Below are 23,239 nucleotides of genomic sequence, written 5' to 3' on the forward strand. Positions count from 1 at the left end.
TTATTGTTTGTACCTCCTTGAAGAAACTGGAGAGATGAAGTCACAGGGCCCATTCTCATCACAATGGCAGTTGAAATTGAATGTGCCACTATGTTGGTGGGACAGATGTGGAGGAATGCAGAATGTTAACTAGCTTGTTATATGTCTCAGACACCCCTTGTAAAAGTATCTGGAGTTCCTCTGTCACCCTCTATGCTAAGTCCTTGAACTATTTTAAAGTCATACACCAATGGCAGAAGGGGTATTACCATGTCACCTGTGTCACTATGACAAAGAGGCTGTAGGGGTGACCACCTCCTCAACTTTGACCTCCAGTTTCTCCTCTCCATGATCAGCAAGATGAGGCCCTCAAGGCAGCAGCTGAAGGGCAGACCTTGCCTACAGGTAGGCCATAGTAGCAGTGATGGGGCCTGTTGCCTTTGGGCCTGCTAGCAAGGCTGTTGCGATGGGAAGGAGACAAGTGGTTGGTACCAGGGTTGGATAAACCAGGGAAGGGAGTGGGTCTTATGTGAATGGCTCAAAGGCACCTCTCTGAACTTGCCTCCCTTTGAAATGGAGGGTTGGGGTGAGGGCTCCTGCTGGGACTCTGGGCATTCAAAGGCTGATTCCGTGAGCAGAAGTTTGAGCTTCAGTTCTCTGTCCTTCTGGACTTCAGCTGGTGGCACAAAGTTCATTAGTGACTACAGCAGATTCCTTGCAACTGAGACTTTGTCCACAGGAGAGTCCCACAGGGGCCTAAAAAAGAAACTCCTTTTTCTCTCCCTCTCTCCCCCCACCCTTTTCTTTTTGTGAAGGCAAAGACCAAAATAAAATGTAAACAAAAGGAAGGTAGTAGGCTTGCTGGGAGCAGCGCAGCGGAGAACCCAATAGGGACACTACTCATAGAAGAGCTAAGATTTAATTTCCATTGTGCTGGGAACTATAGAAGCAGCATTAATACTAATTTCTCACATGCAGCTTAGAAAGTTAAGCACTCTGACACCAGTTACAATAAGATTTGAACTTAAAATCAGATGCAGAGGGTCAATGCATTATTATCCAAGACAATTTCATTCCGATGAATTCCATTTACAAGGCTGAAGTTAGAAATGTTACTGTGCTAAATGCATTTTTATTGAGTTAATGTGAGTCGGTTCTAGCTTCTCATCTAATAGCAAGCATAAGTCAAGGGAATATATTTTTCTTCATTTGCCCAATAGAACCACTATTTATAACATTCCATACATATCCAGTTTACATGCAACAAACCTTGAACAAAAGAGGAGAAATTCAAGTCACAGCTAATGATCAACTATCATACGAGTGTCTATAAATTATCTCCTTACCATTAAAGGAAGAGCGCCTATTTGTAAGTGATGAAGTCGAGGAGGTGCGTGGTAGTGTGCCAAATGAGGATGCAACGGGCCTGGTGGATATGTAGCTGCAGCCACTCCAGCTTCAATTCCCAGTTCCCTGTCACATAAGCAATATTTAACATTTTCATCTAGTTATTTTTTGCCCTCTGGCTGTGTTTCTACTGCTTTAGAAATTTATCTCATGACTTCTAAGCACTTGCACAAAAGGATATTTTAAATACAAAAGGAATTACTTTTAAGGAAGTATTCTCCATTAAATCAGTTCTGTGGTCCCATCAATGGTTTGAATAATTTGTTGCAACTAAGCAACTAGTTTAAAAAAATCAATAAAAATAAAAAACGAACAACAAATACCAGTACACACTTGACTTAGAAATCAGTTATGCACAACTACTTGATTACTGATTTAAAACCCTATGTTTTTATACAAATATGCCCTCTTCAGTTCACCATTAAAATCACTGTGGTTACAGGAAGGTGCCCAATGGACTAAAGCCATCATCTTAAATGAAGGTACTTAGGTTCTAGAATTCCGAGAGCTAATGAACCACTGTAAACCAGAAGTTCTAGGAGTGGAAATCCATGTAACAATACAACAGAAAAGCCAATTACAAAGTAGTTACAGGTATAGTAGTTTAAACAGATCAAATTCAGAAGTCAAAGTTCAGTTAAAGTCTACTGTTCTACTACATATCATGTGCAAAAAAAGTTTAAAATAAAAATTCAGATGTAGGAAAGGAGATATAGCTTTGAGATAATAGTTCAAAAGGCCTGCACTTGAATTTCAAAAGAATGGTCTGTGGATAAATTCCTTTTTGCCCTGTACATAAGATTTTTGAACTCTTGTTACTTGCAATAACTGGTACCAAAACATTTCAACTGTGTAAGCACCTAAAAACGGCAGGGTATTTTCTAGCATTTGTAAAAGGAGCCTGGAAATGTGTAAATTGGCCAGTAGCCAAAAAAGGCACTTTACAGAGATCTATCCATCTCAACACATTTTATCCTACACACATACTTGGCAATCTATTAAATGAAATCAAAAACATTATCAAGGAATTATTCTCAGGATGAAAGGTCATATAGCAAATGCCAAAAAATGGGCACCTACCAAGTCATATGACACTAACGAGGAATTAAGAGTACTGACCAGGCAGACCTCTCTGGAGCTTGTCGAGGATGTGAGGACATTGTCTGAGGCACATGAATATGGTGCCCATGACCATAGTTAGGATGCATTCTGTGAGGATGTGGAGGAGGCCGTTCATGTGCACGTCTAAAAGATAAAATACAAAACACCAGCAGTTCAAGGTATAACGATGCAATCTTCATCTGGCAGACATGCCTAAAGAAAAACAGATAAGTCTTCAATATACAGGAAAATATTTTTGCCAATCTAAAATCCAATTTCATCATTATACACAAAGATCCAGAGACATTTACAAATGAAAAAAAATCATCCACATTCTTTAATCTGTAGCTTCTTGGTAGATTAAGGTAGTTAAGTATTCACATGAAGCAATACTTCTATTTTCTAAATTAAAAGGCGGCAATTCCTTTTAACTGATAATTCTGAGTTCATTTTCTGTTAGTACAGTTTCTCAATGAAACAGATAAACAGCATGAGACGTTCTTATGTAAGGTACTTTTGGGAACAGTTGGTTGTAATACATCAGCTGATACTACCAAAAGGAATCATGAAAAAAAAAATAAAATTTTAAAAGCTTTGAAGCATACAACTCTATAGGGGAAAGAGCAAGTTAAAAGGCTTTATTTTTTAAATGTATTGATTCTTTATTTTATTTTTTGTTAAACATTTGTGTTTCCCCAAAGCAAGGTATTGGGTGAATAACATGTCCAAAACAACCACTTGTCGTATTGCCAGATGATGCTTTTTGCAGGTGGCTCAGCTACTGGTAGGTGCTTTACTGCATAAGTCTATAGCAAAGATGCCTTCCTTTAAGAAGGCTACCAACAACTTGTAGTTTATCCCAACAGGAACTGCAAACTTTCTGTGCTACTATAGCAAAATGATACAGGAAATCTGCCTGGTCAATAGGCAGCTTAGAACTTAAGTCCACTGTTACATACTATTCTCAACCTTCTCACATCAAAGTGCTAGAATCAGACTTTACCATAATCATTTAGTTCTTGCTAAGGAACTGTGAGAAATCAGCAAATTGCTCCTTAATTTTCCTAATCATAGCTTGATAATGACTCCCCCGACACCTCCTTATGCCTGTGGTCAAAAGTCATCTTTTCAAAAGGAATAGCATATGAGAATACAGGCTTTATATAAAATTGAAAATTTAACTTAAAACATAAGCTTCATCTTGAGTGGTCTTAAAACAACTTCCATCAAGTCTACAGTGCAACAGCTTACCTGAGATGTGGTGGATTAAACATCAGAGTTTTTAAATAAGATTTTCTCTCTTTTTAAATATACGATTTAATCCAAAATCTGGGAGAAATTCTATGACCTGTGTGTCAGGGAGGCCAGGCTGGATGGTCACAATGCTCCCTTCAGGCCTCAGAATCTGTGAAGCTATGAGATCCAATGTTCATTCTCTTTCTTCATGGGCCATGCGGAGAATAAGGTTATCTGCAACATCCTCAAAAATGCCCAAAACCCTTGTAACCAAATGACGTAGAATCCAGTATTTAACCAGTCATCTTACAAAGGTCAGGAAGGAATTTAGTACCTCCCACCCTCAAAAAAATGCAACCGGCAAAATATATGTTGGGTGTTTACTTCTGTTTCATGGTATTATTTGGTTGGGATTTCACTGGCCTTCTTCTGAAGGATCAGAGATTAGACACAACCAAAGATGGGAGGTCAGTGCTCTGAGGTGACGCAGAGAATTCCCCCTCTAGATGCCTCATTTGTTTGTCTTGTTCACATGGGCTAGGTCATGCATATTTGGAGTTGGGAAGGAATTTTCCCACCCATGAGCTAGACAAGGATCTCTGGGGTTTTTAAACCTTCCTCAGCAGCAGGTGGTCTGTTTTGACAGCGAGGAACATTTGGGCATCCATCACCTGACAAATTCCTTACCGCTGCAAGGGCTTCAAGTATTAGTGGCACATCACATAGCTCAGTCTGCTGAGGACTGAAATATTTTAATCTAACTAAAGGCCTTCAGCTTAATATAAAGTTAGTATAATTCAATGGCCTGTGATAGACAGGAAATGAAACTAGACAATTTAAAACTTCCTACTGGCTTTAAATTATGAAAAGATGAAACTACAAAATTAATGTAAATTGTCTTGTTGCAACATGATGCTTGTCATAAATTGTTCAATATTTTAATTTTGTTGCCAGGTAAGCAATTGGTTATTGTTAAGTTTTGTCATCTATTTCTATAGGACTTTTTATATGGAACTTTCTGTAAACTGGGGACCAAAAATGGATTTTCTTTTGTTTCAAAGGGGTGGTGGGGGAAATCAGTCTCCGTGGTAAGTCAATTCTTGAGTATTTTTAACACTGTTGGTTTGAACAGGATTTTTCCAGAACTAAACACCAGCTACATGTTACTTTAAAACTGACTGGGCGAGGGTGCATGGCTCCAAAATAGACCTTGGACCTCATTTGTCTTAAGACCCTGAAGAAACTGGAAGGCTGAATAAGCAAAGTTTGCAAACCATAAGAATCAACAGCAAGGCAATGATGCTCTGAGGGAAAACAAAGGTTCCAGAACTCAGAGTGAGAACATCAGAGACAGTAATTCACATCAGCTATCAGACATGCCAGCTTTTGACCAGTCTCTTACTACACCTAAAGGAAACCCACTAGTAAGAAGCACTATGCTAACAAGTGTTGTACTCGCAACATACATTATCTGGATCCTTCACAGTTCCATCTTTTTCTATAAAAAAGTGTAAAAGACTGGAAAGCTGAAGAATTAGCAAACATGTAGTTACCCTTTTTGCTCTTTTCTCTTTTCACTAGCTAGAGGTATCCCAGCTTTTTAATATTCTTTAAATTTAGGCTGTGAAAGTGTACTTGTGTGCATACATATGTACAAGCACTCAAAGTTCACAAGGGAAATATGCCAGAAAGTAATCTTCCAAAGTTTAAACAGCCCTAAAAAGCTGTCTGAAAGACACTGTCTGGGTCCTTTTAATTAAAAGATCTGGGGATACAAGAAAATGGCCATCTAAGTTTTGGTAAGTAGAAATATTTATGTCTGTATTGGGGGATCGTGGGAAAGAAGGGTTAGCCACCACATACAAACAGAATTTTAAGAAAGTAGTTTAAGTGCCTCTGATGTAGTTCAGATGTTAGAACTGATTTAAGACCTTAATAATGAAACCAAATTTATTTAAATCATGGATTTGAATTAGCATTAGTAAAACTCTGTAGTTGCGGTTTATAACCAAAACGTACAGCCACCTTCTTATACACTCTCCAGAATTCCTGATTGTTTCTAAGTAATCTAAGGAACATTTAACTCAAATTAGTTTGCTAATTTAACATTTTTAAGATTTAACTTCTACCCAGCATTCAGATTCACTGGTTGAGCTAATCTTGATTTGGTAGTTGTATTTTTTTTATTGTGTTAGTTTAGTTTTGTGATAAATTAGTTTGGTGGTGTTTTTTTTCTTTCCCCACCAAGTTTTAACAACATTCATAAAAAGAAAATGTTATTCAACTTGTCCAGAATCTGAGGTTCTTCAAGATCTGCATCCCTGAGGGTGCTCCAAATCAGTGCACCACTGCTCAAAAGATCTTTGGTAGCAGTGCCTGCTCACGAAGAGTGTGGGCAGCTGGTACCTTGCCACACACCCAGACCCCCTTGGGTCCCTCTTTACTGTAGTCCCATTAAAGTCAAACTTCTAAGTAAGGGGGAGGAAGGTGGGTAGTGGAGCTCCCACAGATATACACATCTTGAAGAACCCCAGTTACTGCAGCAGGCGCGTAACCTTTTCTTCAAGTGATGCCCCTGTGGGTTCTTCTACTCTAGGTGACTAAAACAGATCTTCGACGACTGAGGGACATTGTAGCTGTGCAAATGGTAGAAGCAGACAGCACTGTTTCACACAATGTCGGCCCTGGCTTCTTAGATGATTGCATAACAGTTAGCAAACATGGCACAATGCCCATGTTGCATCTTTGGTGCGTTATAATACGTTCCATCATATGGAACATTACAAAGAAATACTGTGGATGTAAATACAGCTCCAGTGGAATGAAGGTGGGCTTTGAAGTTCTAGGTTCAACAACAGGCCCTTTGATCAAGCAGCAGTGGACATGAAGTCTCAGGAATTTGGCGGAATGGTTTCATTCTTTCGTAGCCATTGGAGTGAGAAGTGTCACCTCCTGTACAGTTTGCGGTAAAAGGAAGAATAATTAAGGTAAAAAGAGAATGTCATCTTTGGGAGAAGTTTAGGATTCAGTTGCATAGTGAATTTGTCTTTGAAAAATGTAGTGTAGAAAGGGCTGGCCATTAATGAACTGGTTTCTCCTACCCTTTGTCCTTGTGTGGGAGCCACAAGAAATACTACCTTGATGGACATGCGGAGGAGGGAACAGGTGGCTAGAGGGTTGACGAGGATACTTGAGAGTCCTCAGGGGCTTCAAATACCATGTGGGTATGCAATTCCAGGTAGAGGTTTTGGAGTGCAGTAAGGAAACATTTTGTGGTGGGGTGTGTGGAAATGGAGAAGCCACCCACTTTACTGTGGAAAGCGTGGATTGCTTGGGAGGTGAATTCTTCTGGATGTGAAAGGTCATCATTCTTCAGATCTAAAGTATAGTTTCTGATGTTGCAGACGTGTGCATAGCAAGGTGGAATTATTTTCTGTAAGCACTGCCTGGAGAATAATTTCCATTTAGGCAGGTAAGTTTTGCAAGTGGAGTTTCATCTGCTGTGTAATAGATCAAAACAAAAAAGCAGTCTAGTTGCACTTTAAAGACTAACAAAATAATTTATTAGGTGAGCTTTCGTGGGATAGACCCATTTCTTCAGACTGTGTAATAGATGTTTGACTTGCTCTGAACAGGTCAGCTTGCATACCTGCAACCACGCTTTCAGATGAAGCTTTTCCAGTTGAAGATCTAAGATACGACCATTGCCTTGGAGAGGAAATGACAGTCTCATCAGGGGAATAATCGGAAAGTAGATCAAAATGCAAAGCAGGCAGGGTACCACATTTGTCTGGGCCAAACTGAGGTGCTTACTATTGCCATGGTATTTTTATCTCTGATCTCGTGGATGATGGTCTAGTGAAATTGCTGGAAAGACATACATAAGTACCTTGTTGCACTGAATTATTAGCGTGTGTCTCTTAGAAATGCAGTCCCAGTTCATGCTCTGGAGCAGAATAGGTGACATTTGTGGCTCATCAGTGTTGCATCAAGTCTATGGAGAAGAACCCACAAAGAGAATGGGTGGTGTGCTACTGTGGGATTGAGGGGAACCATTGAAGAGCCTGTGCCATTCTGCTCGCCCTCATCACCATCAGGTAACACTTAGTGCTCCATAGGAAAAGACCGTTAGTACAAAGCCATTGGCACTGAGAAGAGATGATTCTGGCACCGGAGCAATGGAGATCATAGAATACTAGAACTGGAAGGGACCTCAAGAGGTCAAGTCCAAACGCCTGCCATCACAGCAGGATCAAGGACCATCTAGATCATCCCTGACATGTTTAAACAACATGCTTTTAAATAACTCCAGTGATGGAGATTCCACACCTCCCTAGGCAATTTATTCCAATGTTTAACCACCCCAACAGTTAGGAAATACTTCCTAATGTCTAACCTAATCCTCCCCTGCTGTAATTTAATCCCATTGTTTCTGGTTCTATCAGAGGTCAAGCAGAACAATTTTTCTCCCTTCTGTAACAGCCTTTCAGGTACTTGATAACTGCTATCATGTCCCCTCTCAGTCTTATCTTTACCAAAACTGAAAAAAAGGGGTTTGTTTAGTCTTCCCGAATAGAAGCTGTGACCTATACCTTTAATCATTTTTGCTGCTCTTCTCTGGACCCTTTGCCATTTCTCCACATCTTTGCTGAAGTGTGGTGCCCAGAACAGGATATAAGACTCCAATTAAGGCCTAATCAGCACAGAGTAGAACAGAGGAATTACTTATGTCTTGCTCATAACACTCCAGTTAATGAATCCCACAACCATGACTGCTTTTTTCCCCCTCCCAACAGTGTCACACTGACGACATATTTAGACTGCGGTCCACTATGACCCCTAGATCCCTTTCTGTATTACCCCTTCTCAGACAGTCACTCCAATCTCGTATATGTGAAACTGACTGTTCCTTCCCAAATACTTTGCATTTATCCTTATTAAATTTCATCTGATTTACCTCAGACCATTTCTCCAGTTTGTTCAGATCTTTCTGAATTCTGGCCCTATCCTCTAAAGCACACGCAATCCCTTCCTGCTTGGTATCATCTGCAAACTTTCTAAGTGTACTTTCTATGCCATCATCTAAACTGCTGCTGAAGATATGAACGGAACCAGTCCCAAAACTGACCCCTTCGGAACCCTTCTTATTCCCTTCCGGCATGACTGAACCACTAATAACCACCCTCCAAAAACAGTTATGCAGCCGATTATGCACCCATCTTCTAGTAGCCCCATCTAGATTGTTAATAAACTAGAAAAAAGCAAGGTCACAGGAGACCATATCAAATTCTTCACTAAAGTCCAGGTATACCATGTTCACCACTTTCCCCTTTATCCACAAGACTTGTTACCTATCAAAGAAACCGATCAGGTTGGTTTGACAAGATTTGTTCTTGACAAATCCATGTTGGCTGTTGCCTATAATCTCATTATCTTCCAGGTGCTTACAGAAGAACAATTGTTTACTTCATTATTTTTCCTGCCACAGAAGTTAAGATGACTGACGTGTAGGTTCCTGGGTTATTTTAATTTTCCTTTTTGTCAGGTGTGCACTATATTTGTCCTTTTCCAGTCTTTTGGAATCTCTCCTGACTTCCATGACTTTTCAAAGACAATAGCTAATGGCTCAGATACTTGATCTACAGTCCGAACCTCTCTAATCCAGCACCTTTGGGATCTGACTGGTGTCAGATGAGAAAGTTTTCCAGACCACAGAAGGTCAATATTATCTAGCAGTATTACCAATACTTCCACTTCTCATTGGGCATTTAGAAGACACTGAGGAGTAAATTACAGCTAAACAGCACAGAACATAGAGCCAGGACTGGTGGCTAGAAACAAACTTTATGGGACCCTGGGAAACCTGACCACACCCCTGACAAGTGGTCATCCTGCTAACTAAAATAATGCTGGATTATGAATGTTGCTGGATGAGAGTGTTCCGGATTAGAGAGGTTAAACCTATATCAGCTCCTTGAGTAGACTATGACACATTTCATCAGGTTGTGGTCACTTGAACACACCTAACTTCTCTAAGTAATTTTTAGCACGTTTTCTTATTTTTACTTCTAAACCTACCCCATTTAGGTTTAGCTTTCACTGTGATAGGCATCCAGTCATCATTAACCTCCTTGGTGAAAACTGAAAAATCATTCAGCACCTCTGTCATTTCAACATTTTCTGTTGTTGTTTCTCCCTCTTCACCAAGCAATGGGCCTATCCTGTCCTTGTTCTTCCTCTTGCTTTTAATATATTTGTAGAATGTTTTCTTGTTACCTTTTATGTCTCTAGTTAGACTGGAGTTCAATTTTGTGCTTCTGCCCTTTTAATTTTGCCCCTATACACCTGTGTCATTTGTGTATATTTGTCTTTTGTGTAAACTGACCAAGTTTTCAGGTTTAATACAAAAACTCTTTGGTTTTTAGATCATTTAAGATCTAGTGATTAAGCCAAGGTGGTCTCTTGCCAGACCTCCTCTCTTTCCTATGTAGTGGAATAATTTGCTCTTGGGCTCCTAACAATGTCCCTTTGAAAAACTGATAACTAAACTCCAATTGTTCTTCCTTTTAGGTAAAGTCCCATGAGAAGCAAGAGCTTCATAAACTGTGAGAGCTGGTAGTCTGCCTTCTTGAAATTCATTATCTTCATTTTGCTGTTCTCCCTTCTACCATTCCTTAGAATCATGAGCTCTGTCATATGATCACTTGCACCTAAGCTGCCTTCCACTTTCAATCAGTTCTTTCCTATTTGTTTAAATCAATTCTAGAACAGCTTGCCCCAGTAGCTTTCTCAACCTTCTGAAATAAAAAAATCATCTGATGCATTCCAAAAACTTGTAGCTATGTTATTTTCCCAACAGATGTCTGGATAGTTGAAGTCCCCCACCACCACCAAGGCCTATGATTTGGAGGATTATGTTAGTTGTTTAAGAAAAGCCTCACCCCCTCTTCTGCCTGGTTAGGTGGTCTGAAGTAGAGCCCTAGCACAACATCACCCTTACTTTTTCCCCTTTTAGGTTAACCTACAGATTGCGTCAGGACTTATAGTGGGACTGAAAGGTGCAGTACTGAGGATGCCAGAAGCTTGGACTTCTCGTCTTTAATCATGGTAGGTGCCAGAAGGCCCATCATGATGGCATCAACCGATACCATTGGATGGAGCGAGGCCAGAATGGCCATTCATACTGAAGTTTTCATCAGCGCTGGCACTGCTGGTGCAGCAGTCATCTTTTCTGGTGCAGATGTCAGTGCCGAGGCGGACCTCTGTGCACATGGTCTTGACTCCTTTTTATGCCTGCTGTTGCTGGTGCCAGATGTGCTGGGTTAGCCTGAATGCTTACTCAAAGAGGACATCAGCAGTGGTAGTAGGGATCTTTCAAAGGACTGCTTGTTTAGGTCCCTCTGAGGAGAAGTCGAGACTCTCTTCCTCTTTTCATCAGATTGCAATGAAGAGCGTCTAGGAGAGGATTTAGGCATACCTGCGTCAGCATTAGGGTGGAGAGATTTCTCCATAAGAATATCTTTAAACACAGGTCAGTTTCAACAAGTCCACACTTTCAGATTATTGCAGCAGATGCACTTGGCAGAACTGTGCCTCTCACCTAGACATCTGACACAAAGGAAAATATCCATCTGAGCACAGCACGGAATCCTTGCGGGAGTCACACTTCCTGAAACCAGGAGACCCTGTCATGTTGCGAGATCTTCTTGCAGGCTCGCTCTCAAAGGAGTGAAAATGGGAGCATGGAATTAAAAAATTTCAAAAACCACACAGCTTTCCTAGAGGAAGAGTATAAAACTTGGAATCACAATCATTGAGACAAAAAACATCCGTTTGTCAACACAGAAGAGGTGCAGCACTGCTCTGAGTTCCATCTTCAGCTGAGGACCACTGAAAAAGAACTGAGGGCATCAGGACGCAGGTACACACCAGACTCTGACAGTGCTGAGACATATGAAGAGCACACATGCATCCCAACCAGGCACTACTACCAAAGATCTCTAAATCAACCGCACAGGGACACACTCTGACACACATCTCCCTAATAAAGTAGGTCTGCTCTTTCCTAGAAGGGACATCTTGACAAGCGAGAGGGTACTTCAGGCTCAGTAATCACTCAGTCCCCGACTCTTCTACTGCAACTGCTAATAGAAGAGCTAACTGAAGTGGTAGATAAGATTCATATCACACCACAGTTTAATCCTGTTCGCTAGCAATGGTAATTGGAGTCATGTGCAACATTTGAACACACTGACAAAGAATTAAATGTACTCAGAACAATGAACAGTTACATACGTTGGATGTTGCATCATTCGTCTTCTCTGGACCTCCATCCTCTGGATCACTTCATGAGTATGCAGCCTCTGTGCTGGAGGTGCAGCTGCTGGAATATGATGAGTAATAGGCTGGTGTGTAGGTGGAAGATGCTGTGGAATTGGAGCAGCTGCACTGGCTAAAGGGTGAGTTGGTGGTGGAGGTGGAGGTGGAACTGGATGAGAAGCAGCATGAGAGGAGATGGAAGGATGGAAAGGATGCACTGGATGAGGGATAACATAATCTACTTGAGCTGGAGGTTGTGGCTGAGGAGGAGGATTTCCGTGGGAGTGGGGGCATGCAGAAGACTGGTGAAGAGGTCTTGTCAAAGAAGCATCTGGAATGAAAATGTATTTTTAATGTATTAAATTTTCTCCATCAAATGCATAAAAATAAAACGACTTCATGCCAGTGATGTCTTATACCTCTACTCCTATGCAGACAGTATCCCTATGAAAACATGAGTATTTAACTTTTTACAAAGATTACAAGCTACTGACGAATCAGTAACATGGGAAATTCACAAATTAAGTGAAATAAAAGCCAAACTTTCCTCTCAGTATTTTAGATGAGCAGGAAAAGAAATAAAACCCGAAAGTCAGTTTTCATAGGCTGTTCCTTGGTAACTGGAGATGGAAGGATACACAACCAACTGTCTGCCACTAAAATGGGCTGAAGAGCTTAAGAAAAAGGAATAAATCTTTTCATTATATGAAAATCGAACTTGATAACATTGACAAAATTGCAATATTAAAAAGGCCCTAAAATCTGGAAAAAAAAAAAAAAAAACCATGTAGCACACCTGATAAAAACCACCAAGATAATGTCAGCTAAATTGATGGTATTAAGAAAAGGAAAGGAAGGGGCTGGTAGGTGTTATAGTGGTGATAATCATAGAATTCTAGGGCTGGAAGCAACTTCAGGAGGTCCAGTCCAGCCCCCTTCCTAAAGGAATGACCCTAACTAAAACATCCCAGCCAGGATTGTGTCAAGCTGGGATTTAAAACCTGCAGGGATGGAAATTCCACCACCTCTCTAGGTAAAGCACTCCAGTGCTTTACCACTCTCCCGGTAAAATCATTTTTCCTAATATACAATCTACACCTCCTCCTCTGTAACTTTAGATCACTGCTCCTTGTTCTGCCATCAGTCACTGCTGAGAACAGCCTCTCCCTATCCTCTTTAGAGACTCCCTTCGGGAAGTTGAAGGGTGCGAAACAAACAACATCAAAAAAAAACCACACCAAACAACGCCTCCTAACAAGTCCACGTCTCTGACTGTTCTCAAAAGCAAGCATCTTTGAGCACTTGGCATCATTCCAAGAAAATAAGTCTCTGGCAATCCTGACATTTTACCTTTGCTAACACAGCTATGTACCAACTTTGTAGGTTTGTTAACATAGAATTAGCAGAACTGAGTTAGAAAGCCTAGGGCTCAAGGATGTATGCTCATTTGTAATCCTTAGTTATAAACAGCTGAACCTTAGGTGGACCCTAACCCAACCAACCACTGGTATCCCAGATTTCTTAGCTCCTTTGCACCATGGAAAAAGGCCTAAAATGTGTAGCGTCTTGAAGAATGAAGCATTGAAAAGTGAATTATTTAAGTCTCAAAAGGGTAGCAGTATTAGTCTGTGTCTGCAAAGACGAGGAGTCCCATGGCACCTTAAAGATTAACACATTATCTGTTAGTTTTTAAGGTGCCACAGGACTGCTCACTGTTTCTGAATTATTTACGTTACTAACCAGCTGATCTACTGAGCCATATCTTCATCCACATCATTTTCTCCCAATACGCAGTTTTCCTTGTAATGGTTCATTCTCGCAACTAAGTCCTGCATATACTTCTTACACTTGACATATTTTCCTTTTTTAACCAGGGAATGAAATTCTTCAAAATATTCCCTGATGGGGGGGGCGGGGGGTGTCTCTTACACCCAGAAATCACAACAGCTTCTCTGTGCCAAAGTGTGGGGAGAAATACAGGAAAATGTGTACATTAAACAACATCTTCCCTTTTCCTTCCCAGCCCAATCCACTGTTCTCTTTATATGCTGCCTCTGCTCTTTTCTACATTGCGTCTCTGTCCTAAGACAATGTCTTAAACTCCTCTATCATGCTTGGCCCAAGTCTACCACCATACAAGCTGAGGAAAAACGATCCTATTTAGTTGGTCTTTCTTTGCACGTTACTTTTTAGTGTGCTGAGAAACAGAAACTGAAAGCCCAGAACTTTCAAGGAACAAAAGCTAGTAAGGTGGGCTGGACAGACTAGACCCATTAATTAATTTTTATGAGATTGCAAGAGTACATGTAGCACGTTTGCGATGAGATTCAATGGTAACTTATTTTTAAAAAGAGAGATTTAGTACAAGTTTGACCTCCATGTCCCCCCATCACTGGCCCTGATCCCCATAGTGAAGCTGCCAGTGGGACCCCTGCCCCCAGCCTAGTTTCCTACAGATGTTGCTGGACCAGGTGTATTTTACTGATGACTTAAAAAGAAGATCAGAATTGTTTAATTAAAAAAACCTGATCTAAATAAAAAATTGATTTTTATTTTTAATCCATCCTCTGACATGCAGGAGAGGGTTCTGGACTAGGCCAAAGGTGTAGAAGGTTCAGGCTATGAGAGGGAGTTTGGATGCAGGAGCATGCTCAGCATGCAAATGTTGGCTCAACAGTGCTCACCTCAGGCAATTCGCAGGTGGTGGTGCAGCAGAACTAAGACAGGACCCCAGCCTACCCTGGCTTCATGCTGCCCCCATCAGTGGCAGCCATGACCACCCCATAGGCACAGAAGCCAGGAACCTCTGCACAGTGTACACTGCCCATTCTGCAAGTGCCACCCCTGTAGCTACTATTTGCTGTAAATCCCAACCAATGGGAGCTGCAGACCCAGAGCTGGGCAGCAGCACAAAAAGCTTCCCTGATCGTGTCTCCACCCAGAGGCCACAGGGATGAGGTGGTGCTCCTGGCTCCAGGTAGGTTGGGGATGGTGGGGGGAAGGGAAGAATGCTGAATCTTGGGGCTCAGAGAGCTACTGTGGGGGCCTGTGGATGAAGTGATGCAACTAGACAGATCCAGGCCACAGGTGCCCTACTCCTGCTGAAGAGAAATAACTAAGGATAACAAGGCCAATGCTCTAACCACTGAGCTATCCCTCCCCACACAATGCACTACTAATTTCAGGTCTTACAGTCTTTTTAAATAAACTGTATACAGTGCTAAGAGGGAAACTTATCTCAAATACTCTCAAAGGGAAAGTTGCTTTTTTAATTAGATCAAAGCTTACCTACCCTAAAGTCATTTTTCACCATTTCAACCACAAGGATTTTTGTTATTTACATAAAAGTTGTCATTTAAGAGTACAGAGTTAATTCACAGTATTAATTAAAACCCTCCTCATTGTTTTCTTTTATCTTAGGCACAGTTAAAGCAGTACATACTCAATTATCTGGGTCTTTTTTGAATTTTCTCCTTGCTGAAAGGATTCTCAGTCAGACCCTGATGGTTTAGAAACAGTAAAAGTATTTCTTATTGTAGACTTCAGAATGTTGATTTTAGGGCCTAATCAAGAGGGTGGTATAACCAAAGCTGTCAGGGAAATTCTTTTCCTGTTTTGTATTTCACAAAACTATATTTAGGAGGTAGAGTAAGTGTACTTACAAGGAGAGTGCATGTAATGTCGACATGATGAGAGCGAGGCCTGAGCAGGAGCTTGGGTTTGGGGCTGTGCAACCATGCTTGTTCCATATCCGTCTATTGGTATTGGTTGGCTTGGACCAGCACCAGCCTGGTGCCCATAAATTGCAGTTCGGGATGAAGAACCAGGACAACAAGGGTCAAATGCCGATGCTCCATGGAAAGCACCACTTCCATGACTTCTTATACCATTGTTGCTTAAGTCTACTGGGAGTGCCTGCTGTATAAACAAACTGACTTGTTTCCAAGCATTCTTCAAATATTTAAAGTTAGGTCACCTTTAAGCGTGCCGTAAAATGTATTTACTGTACCGTTTTGCAAGTATAATATTAAAATGCTTAGGATCCAATTTAGAGAACACAGTCTTATCCAAAAGTTCATAAACTTAGTGAACTCTGAAGAACTGAGCTCAACATGAATGCTCACACTCGAGTTCTTCAATTTAGCTTCACTAATTTTCTATTTTACAGTTATTTCTCAAAAAAGGAATCTTAATTCAGTGCCCACAGAGGAGCTCCACTGTACATTTCTAGAGATGCCAACAGTAGCCTTAGCATATTCTTCTTGTATGGACCTAACTGATTTGAGTTTCATTGTTATAACACAATCAATAGGTTCTTTACAAAAAGCACTCTAAAAAAATTATAGGTTCTAGGAATAAATTACATATTTCAGTTCTTTGAGACCTAAAATGGCAGTTTTAAAACAATTTATAAATAAGAGGCATTTCTAAAAAGAACTTGAGTTAAATTAGCATAAAATGAAGTACTGAAGTGCAACTATTTTAAAAAGGACTCTGAAAAACATACTTGACAAATTACCTTTTCTGCAGTGGCTGAATTAGTCACAGGACTACAGTAACCTCCAGAGTCTACCTTTGGTGTTACAGGTCATATTAAAGACAACTGCTCTATACTTTAGAGACTGTCAGGAGTCCAAAGTACATGAATTACATTCTAAGCCATCAGTGTTATGGGTTTTTTTTGTTTTTTTTTTTTAAACAAACAGGAACTTTTTAAATTAATTTAGAGGTGTTTAAGTGACAGATACTGTTAACATCCAATGAACATGTCTGGAGTGTTTTCTGTTCCCCTTTCCTGCCTCATTTAATTGTTCAGAACTCATGCTTAAAACTTTCCTATTTCAACCCTCTTTCATACCTAACACTGCGACTTCCCAATTCAGTGGTCTTATTCTATCATACCATTAACATCACTTTACATTTTCAAAGTGAAAAAAAATCAAAAATTAAACATGCCTGATCATGGTAGGTGGTGCCAGTACTGCTGCTTGCTCCACAAGGAGCTGGCACTGGAGGAGGCCTTTCAACAGGGCAACTGGAGTCACTGAATGATGGAGACAGTGGGACAGTTGAATGGGGATTATGGTGGTGGTGATGGTGATGTTGAAAGTGGTGGCCATGCTGCTGAAAACAACTTGTGTGAGGGTGTCCTAATACATGGTGATTCTGTGAAGATCCTCCACACGGAGAATGTTGAGGGCAGCATGATGGTAACCTTGGCATGGCAGGAGGACCAGTTTCCAGTGTAGTACTAGAGGCAGTTCTCCTTGCGTCATCTTAAAATGGAGAGAAATTAAACAAATTTAGTGTTGCTGAAGCCTGGGCAAAGAACTGGAAGAAGTATTATGAAACGGTGTCTGGAACAGAAGTATCTGGATTTAATCACTCATTAACCTATTAAATATGAGCAACTGGCTAGAAAATATGTCCTCAAATAAAATTATAGGAGATTTTACCAAATGACATGTGAAAATAAAAACCATTTTAAAAGGATATGAACAGTGGCTTCAATTACAGTAATCAAATGTCCTGCAAATAATCCGTTAGACCTGTTCACATGAATTAACAGAGAAAGAATCTTGCGTAACTATAGTCAGAGTATACTCAAACCCAGGTTTCATTGCAGCTGTTGGCTAGGGACATGATTCCATTCACATATACTACGCCAGAAGTCCCCCTACTGAGTCTAACAGTATCGGAGGTAGCACTAGCTGACTTTGTGCTCTCCTGATGTCCAATGAAAGATAGCCAACTCCAGCATGTGTGTTTAAGATCTCTCTTCTTGCACACACTGATACAGGGACAGAGACAGTCTGGCCTTAAACTCATGGGGCCTTTAATTTCTACTGCATTTAACAGAAATGAACTGTGTAACTCTGAAAAATATCTAAATCTATCATTTTATTAAACAGTATCTGCACAAAGCCAATTCATTTAAACAAAGTCAAGTGAGGCCTGAGCACATTTCAACAGATAGCAAAGCAATTTAACTATAAAGCAGATTGTAAGAAACTTCTGTTATTCTTTACCTCCCACTGATGTCCCAGCAGTGCTACTATTGGGAAGAGTAGTCAATGTCTCTGGTGCTGTAGAGATCTGGCTATTGGAGACACTTGTAGCAGCAGCAGAGGCCTGCTCTGAGGTAGATGCATTGGAACTGTTACCAGAAGTAGAACTCACAACTTGGGTGTCAATTCTGGCTGAGGTTGTTGGCACAACTGTGGGTTCTATGGAAGTGTGACTATTAGAATTGGCAAAACAATTACTGCAACAATACGTGCTATTTACAATGTTTAAATCTCAAAAAACCAGTTTTACACTTATTATACAGAAAATTTTGGATTCTCTTTCTATCAGAGGCTGAATAAGGCAGAACAGTTTAGTGGGATATAAAATAAGAGTTAGTTTTCTCCCCCCTGCCCCCCCAACAAGTATGAAAAATTTTGAAGTCAGGAGTATTCTTTAGCTTTTTTTTTTTTTTAGTAAAATGAAACTTTGTAAAAAGTCAGTTTAAAAATCATTCTACAAGCCAAATCAGAGAATGATTTATAAGGCAACTACACATACCTAGAATGGAAACAAAGTCATGGTAACATACGATGCAAGTACCAGTTTACTCATTTACTACAGACTTCCACATCTCAAAGGCGGCAGCTGTATTAGTTACAGTTCATAACGATTATCAAACTGTACAACTTTACAGAACCCGACCCAGTGGTTTTTCAAAAAAATGTGCACATTTCTTAATTAGGTTATTTTACAAAATTCCAAATGTATCGCACTAGCTCTGATTCCAGGCACAATTGACTAAGTAAAAAAAAAAGTTACAAGCAAAGCTGGAACCCGCTAAAATCAAACATTTACAGAAAAGGTTATATACTTTTTAAACTGTTTTTCGAGAATACATTGCTCATGTCTAATCCAATAGGTGCACACATGCCACATGTATGATCAGATAGTCTTTCCCCTAGCAGTACTGGTCAGGTTGGCTGTGGAGCCCCTGGAGTGGCCCCTGCATGGCACGATATATAGGGCTTCACCAACGCACCATCCCTTCAGTTCTTTCTTGCTGGCTTTCCAGCACAGAGAAGATGGGTGGAATTTGGAATGGACAGAAGCAACACATCTCAAAGAGCAACATTTCCAAAAGTAACTGTTTTTCTTTGAGTGATTGCTCATGTACATACCAATGAGTTATATGCAGTAAGTTTATGTGGAGTGGGGTTTGGAGAGCAATACGCTGCCATATGGAGAACTGCTTTATGAAACATCATCCCAGGCCTGTTAGGGAACGTGGGCAGTGCACTGCAAACATAATGGACAGAGGACCATGCCACTGCCCTGCAAAGGTCCTGAGTGGGAACTTGCAGGAGGACTATCACCAAGAAGCTTGTGCCCTCATGAAGTGAGCTATCAGGGCTGGGGCTTGGACCTTGGCCAGGTTGTAGCAGGTCCTGGTGCTGGATGTGATCCATGATGAGAGACTCTGGGATGAGCTGGACAGTCCCATAATTCCTTCCATCACTGCAATAAAAATCGTGGTGAGCAGTATCATGAACAAAGGCAGCCATGACCACACCGGCACGATGAAGACTCTGTACTAGTGGAAAGGGAGGGAATGAATACAGCAGGCAGTCTCACCATGGAATGTGAAATGCATCTGCTAAAGAGCTGCAGCTGTGGGTCTGAAAGGAGCACCGTGGCACTTTGTTGCTCCTCGGGGCCAACAGGTCATTGAGGAGATGGCCCCACCTCTGGCAGGTGGAGAGAGACATGGCTGTTGAAGGAGCGGCTGAGGAGGTCAGCCAAGGTTTTCTAGCCCCCAGGTAAGAGGAAGGCTTCCAGAGACGAATATAATGCTTGATGCAAAAAGTCGACAGATGGAGGACTCAAACAGAGGACAGAGAGGCAAGCACCACCCCTTGTTTAGAGAGTACATTGCAGCCACATTGTCAGTCAGCACAGCATTGCAAAGGCCCTGTAGAGGGCAAAGAAAAACCTGTCAAGGAAGGCAAGCCACCCTGAGATCCCTGACATTGGTGAGCAGTGAGAACTCTGCATTGAGACTACAGGCCCTGAGCACTGAACTTAGCCAGGTGCATACCCCAACCTATCTTCAAAGCATTTGTGACCAGAGGCAGGGAGGGTTGATGGCTAGTCAAGAGGACTCCTGCATACACCTGGTGGAGCTGCGGCCACTAGTCTAGGAAGCGGAGGACTGATATGGGGAGGGTGACCAGAACTGTCCAATGGGTTCTTGCTGGGTCTGTGCACTGTGGCAAACCAGGTTTGAAGAGGCTGGAGGCAAAAATCTCATGTGCTGTACTATGAACATGCAGACTTCCATATACTCCATGCACTCCCTGGCTCTAGTGAAAGGGAGCTTTTCGAGAGTATGAATGCGGTCTGAGAACATCCAAAAGCACAATTCAAGCAGGAAGGCTCTCGAACGTGTAGAGGCTAGGAGAGCAAGGGCTCCAGTGAACTCAGTTGAGATGAGACCAATTGTGACTTGGAAACGTTTAAAATGAGCCCCAGAGCAGCAAAGGCCGCTCACACCACTTACACGTGCTGGTGGACATGATCCTGGGACTGGCTCTTGATAAGCTTAGTCATCAAGTTACAAGAAGACCTGTACATGATGTTTGAATAGAAAGGCTGTCACCACTGCCATGCACCTTATGAACACTCACAGTGCTGTCTAAATGCCGAACAGAAGGAATGTGGACTGGTAGAGTTGGACACTGACCACAAACCTGAGAATCCTTTTGTGGATGGGCATGATGGGCGGTGTTCTAGTCCCAGGATACAGGGAGGGAACAATAGTCACCAGGGAAACCATGAAGAACTTAAATTTTCTTACTAACAAGAAGCAGATTTCAAAAGATCCATGGTGAACCTGAGCCCATCCTTAACCTTGAGAATAAGGAAATACCAGGAACAGAAATCATGTCCCTGAATTCCTGGGGGACCACCTCTGTTGCTCAACACAAAGAGGGACTGAATCTGCTCTTCGAGAAGTGTCTTGTGAAAAAGGTCCCTGAAGAGGGACAGGGAAGGTTGGGGTGGGAAGAACTGGATGGAATATCCCATGCCTACCATTCTCAGGAGCCAACAGTCCAAGGTAATACTGGCCCAAGCACTGTAGAGCAGGATAGACAATTGCCAAACAGTGGGGAGAGATCCAGCAACTGGTGCTCTGTCATTGGGTGCAGCCTCAGAAGTTGTATTTGGGCTGGCTTGGGGTGGCTCTGGCCTGAGGAAGATTGTGAAGGTTGCCTGTGGTGAAGTTTCCTGACCCTCCTGTGGGGGTGCTCCTGCCAGGGAGGGTGAAGGAAAAAACAAGAAGGTTGCAGTTTGAATGACTTGTGCTGGGGCACTGGCATACGTACACCAAAAGACCAGAAAGTTACCCAGGAGCCCTTAACTCTGTACACCTGCGTATATTTTTTGTTAGCGAACAGGCCTGAACAGTTGAATGAGAGCTCCTGGATGGCAGTTTGGACTTCTGGAAGGAAGAGCCCCAACACCTGGAGCCAGGTGTTTCTCCTGTCAGAGTGATTAAGCACTAGAATAAATTGCCTAAGAATGTTATGGAATCTCCATTATTGGAGATTTTTTAAGAGCAGGTTAGACAAACACCTATTAGGGGTGGTCTAGAGCATGGTTTCCCAAACTGGTGGAGGGTGTAGTGTGAAGAAATCTGGCAGGGGTGGGGCAAGGCAACCCAGAACCCCTACCCACCTCATTCCCTACACTCAGAGAAAAAGCCAGTCTTTGCTTCCAGCTCTCAGCCCCTGCCATTTCACATCGGTGACCCGGCAAAGATGCTATAAAAAGCAGGCAGCCAATGAAGGCCCACATGGAGCTAGCTGCCTCCTGCAAAGGTGAGTGAGAGTTTGGGGGGGGGGGGGGGGAAGGGACGGAGGGATGTGGTTAGATGAGCAGCTGGCAGTACCTGGCTTTGGGGAAGGGGAGGGCCTCAGGCAGCTGGCTCACAGGCAGCTGGGGTGGTCAGCCCATGGCATATTAAAAAAAAAAAGGGTGGGAGGGGGCCAGGGTTTCTCAAAAAAATCAAAGGGGGGGGCGGGAAATGATGCCAAAAAGTTTGGAAACCATTGGTCTAGAGGGTGCTCAGTTCTGCCATGCATGCAGAGGACTGAACAGGACCTCTCGAGATTCCTTCTATTTTAGTATTCTACAACAATGGCAGTGGTCATTTATCTTGTGGCCGAATTGGGTAAGTTCGGTGCCAACTGAGGGCAGGAGGGAGCTGGTCATACCCTCATCCATGACTGTTGCAAATTCCTTGCATGAGTCTACCAAGAGCAGATCTTGGAACTTAGACAACAACATGTTTCCAGAGTTCTACGCATACTGGCTCAATAGTACCTGTTGAGTGGAAATAGCTGGAGCCCGTCGCCCCCGTCCACTGGTGTCGACCTCACAGCCAGCTTCGTGGCATCCTTGTTGTAGAGGTAGTCCCTGGCTGATGCTACGCCCAGCACCAAGGGCCAAAAGTACCAACTCCCTGAGTAGGAGTTTTAAGCACTGATCTTTCTCTTGCTTAGCCCTGGACTTGAAACTCTCAGGAATACTGAGCTTATCTGTTAAGTGTCCTTCACCTAACCACTAGAGGCAAGTTGTATGTAGGTCCCCTCTGGGCACAGGATTACCAAAAATGATGCAGTTCTTATACCCCTGCTAAGAAAAACTAACAGAAATTTAAAAAAAAGCATGTGAGGGAACTAGACTAGGGCCAACAACTAGTTACTACCTAACAATAACAGTCAACTGCCAACAGGAAAAAAGGGGAGGGGGGAGAGCTAGGGTTGTCTTGCGGAGCAAGAGAACAAGTGCTCCATCGACTGTCACCGATGTTAAGGAACTGAAGAGGGGGCAGTTTGACAGAGACCTTTATGTCATGCCACGTAGGCACCGCACCAGAAGGCTCCACAGCCCACTCAATGGGCACCATTAGGTGGAAAACCTTCCAATAACCATGCACACAACAGGCACAAACCTACCGGACTACATGTCAGTAATTACTCAAAGATGAACAATATTCATTGAACTGCAACACTGGTATTGTAACCTAGAACTGCAACGATTGTCTCCTTTTCAAAACACTGGAGTAGACTATTTCTACAACACATTAGAAGAAAAAGTCTTCAAAAAAGCCCATTTAATTTCAATT

The 23,239-nt window shown here is 42.0% G+C and overlaps 1 protein-coding gene across 7 annotated transcripts in view; it reads right to left on the reverse strand.

Annotated features, from left to right (window-relative positions):
• The window catches only part of RNF111 (ring finger protein 111), a 99,603-nt gene that overhangs the window by 15,935 nt on the left and 60,429 nt on the right, over positions 1-23,239 (reverse strand). For 5 of the 7 annotated variants that reach the window (XM_075006791.1, XM_075006793.1, XM_075006790.1 and 2 more), the window contains exons 5-10: positions 18,072-18,269; positions 16,999-17,318; positions 15,705-15,960; positions 12,019-12,373; positions 2,506-2,700; positions 1,326-1,452 (exon numbers count right to left, since the gene is read on the reverse strand). In XM_075006791.1, coding sequence (XP_074862892.1) covers positions 1,326-1,452; positions 2,506-2,700; positions 12,019-12,373; positions 15,705-15,960; positions 16,999-17,318; positions 18,072-18,269 — 1,451 coding nt within the window. The remainder of the gene's footprint in view (positions 1-1,325; positions 1,453-2,505; positions 2,701-12,018; positions 12,374-15,704; positions 15,961-16,998; positions 17,319-18,071; positions 18,270-23,239) is intronic. The other 2 variants (XM_075006789.1, XM_075006794.1) reach the window with 1 other exon arrangement.

Source organism: Carettochelys insculpta, chromosome 12 (genome assembly GCF_033958435.1).
Source record: "Carettochelys insculpta isolate YL-2023 chromosome 12, ASM3395843v1, whole genome shotgun sequence".
Taxonomy (NCBI): Eukaryota; Metazoa; Chordata; order Testudines; family Carettochelyidae; genus Carettochelys; species Carettochelys insculpta.